Genomic DNA, 8,997 nt, shown 5'->3' with positions numbered 1-8,997 from the left:
AACCCCAAAACTCTCTGGCTTAAAATAATTGTCCTTTGCTATTATTCATGAACCTACACTTCAGTTAATTAATTCAAGTGCAGGATGGACCCAGTTAGGATGACTTATCTTTGCTTCACAGAGTTTCTCAGACTAGCCAGGGCCTGTTTGCATGGCAAGGCAGAGGTTCCAGAGAGAAAGCAGAAGCACATAATACATCTGTGATCTAGGCTCAGTGTAGGCAAATCATTACTTCTGCTTTATCCTATTGGCCAGTGCAAGGCAGGAGGCCAGCCCAAACTCAAGATATGGAGAAACAGATTCCACCTCTTGATGGTAGGAGTCACAAAGTCATATACTAAATGCATGGTTACCCAGAGGCCATTATTTAAGGTCATCAATGTAATCAATATGTCACATTCACCTCTCTCAGAAATTGATAGGTCAAGTGGATAAAAATAGCGGTAAGGATGTAGAAGATTTAATAACATAATTAACAAGCTTGATTTTATAGATCCATGATAGATGTTAGATAGATGATACAGAGATACATAACTTGCATGTAACAAATAAATTTTCTTTTCAAGTGCATACAAAACAGTTACACAAACTGAACAGAAAAACAACCAGGGAATTTTCAACAATTTTCAAAGAACTTTTCCTTGAGATCACAGTATTTTATCATAGTGCAACTTAATTAGAAAACAACAAAGTAAAAAACAAAAAAAACATGTATTTGGAAACTAGAAATACACTTCTAAATAATTTATAGACTGATGAAGACATCATAACGGTAATTATAAATATTCAGATTTAAAAATAAGAATACTGCATTAAACTTGTGGGATGATAAAAGAGCAATTGCAGGGGAATTTATAACTTTAGATACACTTATGAGAAACTAAGAATGACAATAAACAAGCTAAGTATTCACCCCAGGAAGCTGATAAAGCCTAAAGGAAGAAAAATGAAATAAAAAAGTAAAATTGATTGCAATCATTCAGAGAATATTCTCAAACCGCAAAGTAATTATGCTAGTTTATTTGAAGGAAGAAATACTATACTATTATTTGATGGTTGACTGTGATAAATTAAAAGTATATATTGAAAAGGCTAAACAACCATCAAAACTTTTTTAAGAAGAGGCATGGTTTATATGTCAATATTGAAGATAAAATGAAATAAAAAAATCAGACCTTGAGGACATTATGCTAAGTGAGATAAGTCAGACAAAAAAAGACAAATATAAATACTGTAAAGTATGTGGAATCTTAAAAAAATCAAACTTGTATAGTATAGTGATTATAGACAACAATACTGTAGTACTGCAAATGTAACACTTGCTAAGAGACTAGATCTTAATTATTCCCACCACAAAAAAGAAATGGTAATTACATGTTGAAATAGAGGTGTTAGTTAACAGTATGGTGCTAATCCTATTGCAATATATAAATGTATCAAATCAACATGTTGTACACCTTAAAGTTACACAAGGTTACATGTCAATTATATCAATAAATCAAATAAATAAATAAATAAATAAATAAATAAATAATTCATATTTTAAAATAAAAAAGCCAAACTCGTAAAAAACAGAGAGCAGAATGGTGGTTACCAGGGCCTGGGATGAAGATGGGGTGGGCATTGGAGGGATGTTGTTTAAGGGTACAAACTTGCAAATAGTAGATAAGTAAGTCTTGGAGCTCTAATGCACAGCATGGTCAACAATACTGTATTACAAGCTTCAAAGTTGCTAAGAGACTAGATCTTGTTATCACCACAAAAAATATAACTGGAAAAATCCCTAAACAACACTCTTTTAAATAACCCATTAGTCCAAGAGGAAGTAAAATGGAAAATTGTAAAATATTTTGAATTTAATGAAAACAACATATCAAAATTTGGGGAGCCTCTTAAAGTAGTGTATATAGAGAAATGTGTCACATTCACTTTTATATATTAGAAAAGAAGAAAGGCCTCAAATCAATGATCTAAGCTTCCACCTTAGAAGAAACTAGAAAAATAAGAGCAAATTAAACCAAAACAAGTGTCAGGAAGGAAATATAAATATAAGAGCAGAGTCAAATAGCATTGACAACAGAGGAAAAAACAATAGAGTAAAATCAGTAAAACCAAAAGTGGGTTCTTTGAAAAAGTCAATTAATGAGATAAACTTCCAGCCAAGTTTATCAAGAAAAGAAGTGAGGAGCCGCAAATTACCAATATCAGGAATTAAAGAGGATACATCACTACAGTTCCCACAGATATTACAAAGATAAATAAGGAGCTAGTATTAACTTTATAGCAATAAACCACAAATCAGAAAAAACAAATTACTTAGACACAAACTACCAACGCTTACACAAGAAGAAAAAGATAACCTGAACAGCCCCATATCTATTAATAAATTCAATAAAATCAATTTATAGTTAAAGATATTCAAACAAAGAAAACTCAAGACTTAGATGGCTTCATAGGCAAATTCTATCACACATTTATGGAAAAAAATAGCATCAATTTTAGACAAACTTCTGGAAAATAAAAAAGGAGGGAACATTTTGTTTAACATTTGAAAATTTGGTTTTAACATTTGAAAATCAATAAGTGTAATTCACCATATCCGCAAACTGAAGAAGAAAATTCATCTGATCATCTCAGTAGATGGAGAATAAGCACTTGATAAAATTCAGAGCATGTTGGAAAAACCCACAGATAACATCATACTTAATAGTGAATGCCTTCCCCCTGAGGTCTGGAACAGGCTAGAATATCCACTCATCACTCTACATTATATTTACTTAATAATTTAATAAGGTAATAATTAATAAGGACAATTTAGTAAGGAACAAGAAAAATAAATATGTTATTTAGATTCAAAGGAATAAATAAAACTGTCCCCATGTACAATCATAAAATGATTGTCTACATAAAAACTCCAAAGAAACACGGGAAAATCTACTAGAATCAATACATGGCTGCAGGATGCAAGATCAATGTAAAAAATCAATTATACTTGTATATACTAAAAATGAATTTTCAACAAAGATGCCATGTAAATCCAATGTAGAAAAGCTAGTCAACATTGTCCATTGCTGGAGCAATTGGACAGCCATATGCAAGCAAATGAATGAATGAATAAATCCTTGACCCCTACCTCACACCATATAAAAACGTAACTTGAAATGATCATGTACCTAAATGTAAAGCCAAACACTGTGAAATTTCTAGAAAATGTTTGTGAGGCTCATCAGGCAAAAATTTCTTAGATAGAACACAGCACAAACCAAAAAAGAAAAAAAAAGAATTAGACTTCATCAAAATTAAACACTTCTTTTCCTCAAAAGATAATGTTTAAAGAGCACAAAATAAGCCACAGACTGAGGGGAGATGTTTGCAAAATACATATTTTAAAAAAAAACCTGACATCTAGAATTTATAGCTCTCACAACTCAATTGACGGCTGCTGAGCACTAGGAACTGAAACTTGGCAGCCTTTCTCGAATGGAGTAGGCATGGAGGAAATTACCTGCTAAAGAATCCTGGAAACCTGTATGGGAGTCTTGGCCGGTTTGGCACCCTTGCTGCAGAAGACCAACATCTTCTACTATGTGGAACCCATTCCAACAGCGACACCATGTGGCAGTGAGAAGCAAATGCAAACCAAAGATGTTCTGGAAGCTGATTGAATATCTGGGCGACTGTGTCAAGCTCTTAGAATTGACGATGACTTCAAAGACTGGAGATTATGGATTTCTGCTAATTATTCAGATGTGTATTGAAAAATTAATTGGAAAGTAAAAGTTACAATTGTACTTTGAGTCTGCGAAGCATTTCATATTAGATGTTACCATAAATGGCATAACTATGGTAACTTGATACTTGAACTATATCTCTACAGTTTAAACTTATGAGAACTTGTATTAGTTTTCCACTGTTACCATAACAAATGGTCACAAACTGAGTGACTTAAGTTTATCTTACAGTTCCACAGGTCATAAGTCTGACGTGGGTCTCACCAGGCTAAAACCAAGCTGTTGGCTTCGGCCCTGTTCCTTTCTAGAGGCTCGAGGGGAGAATCCGTTTCCTCACCCATTTAAGTTGCTGGCAAAATTCAGTTCCTTGCAGTTGTAGAACTGAGAACCCCGTTTCCTTGCTGGCTGTCAGCATCCAGAAGCCACCCACATTCCTTGGTTTGTAGCTCCCTTCTTCCTTCTTGAAAGCCAGCAGGTTGAGTTCACCTCTCATCGAATCTCTCTGACCTACTCTTCTACCCCTCCTTTCCACTTTTAAGGATTCAACTGATTAGATTCGAGGACCCTCGAAGATAACCTTGGATAATTTCCCCATCTCAAGGTCTTTAGCTTTGATCCTAACTTCAAAGTCCCTTTTGTCATGTAAGGTAATAGATTCACAGGCCCTGGAGATTCAGCTTTGAGGCAGGTGGCAGGAGGGCCATTATTCTGCCTACTATAAATATGTATTTTTTAATGTTTAAAAGTCTAATCCTAAAAATGTCTTGACTTTTCTACTGGAGAAAAGTCAAACTTTGTAGGATAGGATTTACCCAATCCTTCCTAATATTTCCTTCAGCCTGGTTCCTTATTCCCCTCCATTCAGCCTATACTAGATTTAACTTGAGGTCAACGAAGGGGTTTTGATAAACCTCCTGAAGTACTGCACAAAATTTTACATGTATGCTTATTTTTCTGGAGACAAGGTACAGAGCTTAGATCAGATTCTCAAAGTACTCGTTGAAAGACCCTCCCCCTGAAAAAAGAAAAAGCTACAAAAGTGTTTGTCAATAAATATGTTGCTTTCGCATAACGTACATTTTCATGCTTCTACATGTTTCTGCATCTCGTTCAGTGAGGCTGGGGGATATCGTGGGAAGATTGTGGGCTTTGAATCTCTCAGGTGTCTGACTCAAGCTAAAACTGGTCAAGTGGTGATGGCATTTATCTAATAACAAATAATGAAGGTAGCAAGTCTGATGAGCAGCCAGCAAGATGAAAGCAATTCAGGACAAGTTGGAAGAACCTGCAAGACAGCCAAAAACTCGAGGGGAGCTCATCTTAACTCAGGGAATCTAAGGAAGGAAAGTCGTACTATCTATAATAAAATTACAAGTTTGGATATGATCAAAGTTGCCATAAGCTACATGGATGGACAGCAAAATCAGGGGAAGTTTTGTCACACATATGGCAGATTATCAATAAGAAGAAGTCAACCCCATAGAACAGAAATCCTATTTTCACAGGAAAGTGTGAACTTAAATAAAAAAGTTTTATTCATAATAGCCAAAAATGTTGTCCAAATGGGGATGCAGATATCTAGAAAGTATTATACTACGTGAAATTTACCAAGCACAAGATCCTATTTACATGGAAGGGGAAGTGAACTGACTGCAAAAGGGAACAGGGTGTGTGCTCTTCGGGGGATGAAATGTACTTTATCTTGGTTACACAACTGAATCTATTTGTCAAAACTTGTACACTTAAATTTTATTGAATGTAAATTATACCTCATTAGCATACTTTAATATGTAAGAAGGATACATACTAGGTTATTAACATGGATTGGGAGGGATGAGATGGGGGAAGAGAAATCTAGGTGAAAAGGTAAAAAATAAAACCACTCTACTTAAAAATTATGTACATGATCCGATTTATGCATTTATGAAAAATTATATGTGTATGCATGAAGAAGCCTGTCAGCTATCGGATGCTGCAATATTGAAATCCAACACTTGCATCCTTGGCATGTTCAAATTTAGGGGTAGATCAGGTGATGGAAGCCAGATGGTGATGGATTACAGCAGAGTAGGAGGTGGAGGAAGTGGGACAGTGAGTCTAGCAAATCTAACAAAGTATTGGTTAAATTGTGTAGTTAAGCTTTGGAGCAGCAATAAAGAATGAAAGAGATACTATGAGGTGTGCTGTTAAATCCCATAACTGGCCTCAATATTTCCAAAAGATTAAGTCCCAGCACGTCTAAAATGATGTTTCTGAGGGAATCCACACACAGGGAACAGCAGCAACTCTTGGGGCATCAGGTAACATCAGCTTTTCTGGAAGGAGCCGATCTTGGCATGGGCTGACTGTACTTCACAGGTAACCCACACTGAGCAAACGGCCAGGGTCTGCAGACAGCAAGCCTGAGTTCTGTAACTCTGGCTTTTCTAGAAATCGGCCTGTGCCCCTGTTGAGTATCCAAATATTCAGACCAAAATGGAGATAACGCCACCCAGCTAGTTTTATGTTTTAAGAATTAGTAATAATGCATATGCACAGGATATGGCACAAAACAGGTACTCAGTTAGTGATAATTACATTATTAATCCCCTGCCAAGAAAGGACTCAGAAACATACTCAGGAATCCCAAAATAGCTGCTGCATGGATGGATGGATGGATGGATGGATGGATGGATGGATGGATGAAACTATGAACAAGTCAGTCAATTCCAGGGACCTGCCTATTTTTCCAGACTGAGCTTAAGTATCATTTCCTTGGGGAAGCTACCTTCATCCCAAGCTACACACATTTTCTCACTTAATAGTGTAGGTTTCCTACCAAAGGTAATGAGAGTAGCACAATTACATATGTATTTTTCCCCCCAAATTAAGAACAGGGCCTTGCATATGGTAGACGCACAACAGATGATTGTTGACTAAAGAAATGAATGGAGATGATCAGATGGAAAGTGATTTCTGACCACTGACAGTGCTACATCAAAGAGACAAAAAAAGAGATTTAGGAATATTCCAGTTTATAAACTTTTTATTTAAAAAATAAAATTATAAACAAAGTACAGAAAAATATTGACACCTGTGATAACAAGGAAATGACTCCTAATCTTTAGGGCAGTTGTTATCCTGGAAGAGCAAAATCATGAGTTTTATAAAGAAATTTTGTTGTGCAAAGGAGGAATGTACTTTTAAAGGTTCATTTGTAATAGGTATTTGGCATTGACAAGAAAAGTATTTCTATCTATATATTCAATATTCTGCAGCATATTTACATTCAAGTTACATTTCCAAACTCTATGCCAAATACAGTCTAACTCACCATCAAAAATCCCTAAGATATTACTAAAATTCTGTTTATTTGGTGGGAGTACAGTATAACTTTATTAGAAAATAATTTTGTTCCTTCTAGATCAACTATATTTTAACTACTTCAACAAAATTCACTGGCCTTTTCTTCCCAGCTGAAGCCAAGCCTCTTCCAGACAAATTAAACACAAATTGAAACTTGGCTAGAAACAGAGTTATATAGTAGTTTTTTTCCTCCTTCCTTATTTAAACTTCCAATGGAAGGACACTGGCTCTGATAAATTACTTTTCTTTTCCAGTAGTTAGGACATATTATGGATACAAGTTGCAGAATTTTAACTTCTTTTTCAAAGATGGCTGAAGCAATTTTCCCTTTCAGTTGTTACCAAATTCCTCATCAAAATAACATATTCAGAAACCCGCATAGCTTTCTGAAAACTTTTCTCCATTTTCCCCATACATTCCTCGAATCAGATTACTTACTCATTAACAATTTGTTCATTTCTTGCTTAGTTTTTCTAAATTACACTAGGATAGCTATCCTAATTTCCTGATAATCTTACCATTTCATTTTCTAAATTATGATTTTATTAAAATCAACATAAATTATACATAGCTTCCATCTTCACTACAGTTCTCAGAGAAATTTATCTGAACTTCCTGGGTGGGGAGGTGGGGGTCAAAGCTCCACAGGGCCTGTCTGTCTAGGCTGGCTGAAATAAAATGTCAAGATTTGAAAATTCTCAGGCCTCCAAGTGATCCCAGACAAATCAAATATACTCAGAATGTATCAATTGTTCCTCAATTCTCTCAAGTTCATTTTTTATGTCTAGTAAGATAAATGAATGACAATACAAAGGAGACCCATGAATGTCATTTAGTGGAGCTCATTCTTTCTAACTGACTTCAGGTTGTAACTTCTCCTCCAGTACATGAGGGCTGGCAGTTGGCAGCAGGTTGCTGAGTTGACACCACTTCTAATTCAGATTCACGAACAAAAACCACTGCATCACCACTTACGTTTATAAGACACTGTGCCTATAAGAACAACAGGACATGTTCAGTCACAGACTCAACAACACGCTCATACTCTTCTGCTACCCTGGGGGCAGTGCCGTAGAGCTGAAAAAGCGTACAACCCAAGAGAAAAATGAGCAAAGGATAAGAAGGCAATTCACAGGAAACAAAGAAACTCATTAATCTAGTTATTCAAGTTTTTAAAGGGATCTTTAACAATTGTAAGTGAGTTATTAACAAACTGATAAAAGAAATTTATTCTAAGATTTAACCTAAGCAACATTCCCTTGTCCTCATTAACAGAATTATATTACTTATCAGAAATAAACAAACAGTGTGGCCCCATCATGATGTACTCTTCACCAGCAGGGCAGTTAGAACTAGACAGCATCACATTCCAAACCAGAGGGCGTCTTTAACTGTCCTCCGTTAGCCATCACTGGATCCCAAAGACCCACCAAGAAGGTGGTGGAAACAGTAATTTAGGAGCAAAACTTCCAGAGGTATTTAAGAATAATAACTAATCACTGGGGATGTGAAAACAGCATCTGACCTATGCAGGACCATGGTTACCAACATATTCATTAAAACATGTTTTAAGCCTCTAGAATCAAAGAGCTTTGAAGAGCAATTCTCTTTTTCAGGGGAGGGTGGGAGGTAAAAAGGCCATGGGATACATTCACAGGTTCCCGCCATCAGAGGTTTTTAACCCCATCTCACCTGGTTTTTATTTGGATTCTCCATGAAGACACACTGCTTCATTATGTAGGAGACAACAGCATTCCCTCCCAGTGCAGCCACGTGAGCTCTCACCATCGCAAACACTTCAGCAATAAAAGCATGGAGAAAACCACTGACACCTCCTTCCTAAATGATGACGCGCAAAAAACCAAACTGGATACATGTGTAAACTAATGTACATCAAACATCAAAGAATACATATTAAAGC

The 8,997-nt window shown here is 35.9% G+C and overlaps 1 protein-coding gene across 25 annotated transcripts in view; it reads right to left on the bottom strand.

Moving 5' to 3' along the window:
- Positions 1-6,738: 6,738 nt before the first annotated feature.
- C2CD5 (C2 calcium dependent domain containing 5) overlaps positions 6,739-8,997 on the bottom strand; it is a 94,621-nt gene continuing 92,362 nt past the window's right edge. For 24 of the 25 annotated variants that reach the window (XM_082419616.1, XM_082419626.1, XM_082419634.1 and 21 more), the window contains 2 exons: positions 8,769-8,915; positions 6,739-8,069 (listed from right to left, as the gene is read on the bottom strand). In XM_082419616.1, coding sequence (XP_082275742.1) covers positions 7,938-8,069; positions 8,769-8,915 — 279 coding nt within the window. In that variant the 3' untranslated portion in view covers positions 6,739-7,937. The remainder of the gene's footprint in view (positions 8,070-8,768; positions 8,916-8,997) is intronic. The other variant, XR_014252326.1, reaches the window with a different exon arrangement.

The sequence above is a fragment of the Balaenoptera physalus genome (assembly GCF_965194825.1).
Source record: "Balaenoptera physalus genome assembly, chromosome: 13".
NCBI lineage: Eukaryota > Metazoa > Chordata > Mammalia > Artiodactyla > Balaenopteridae > Balaenoptera > Balaenoptera physalus.
This window is presented reverse-complemented; position numbering and strand designations above follow the sequence as displayed.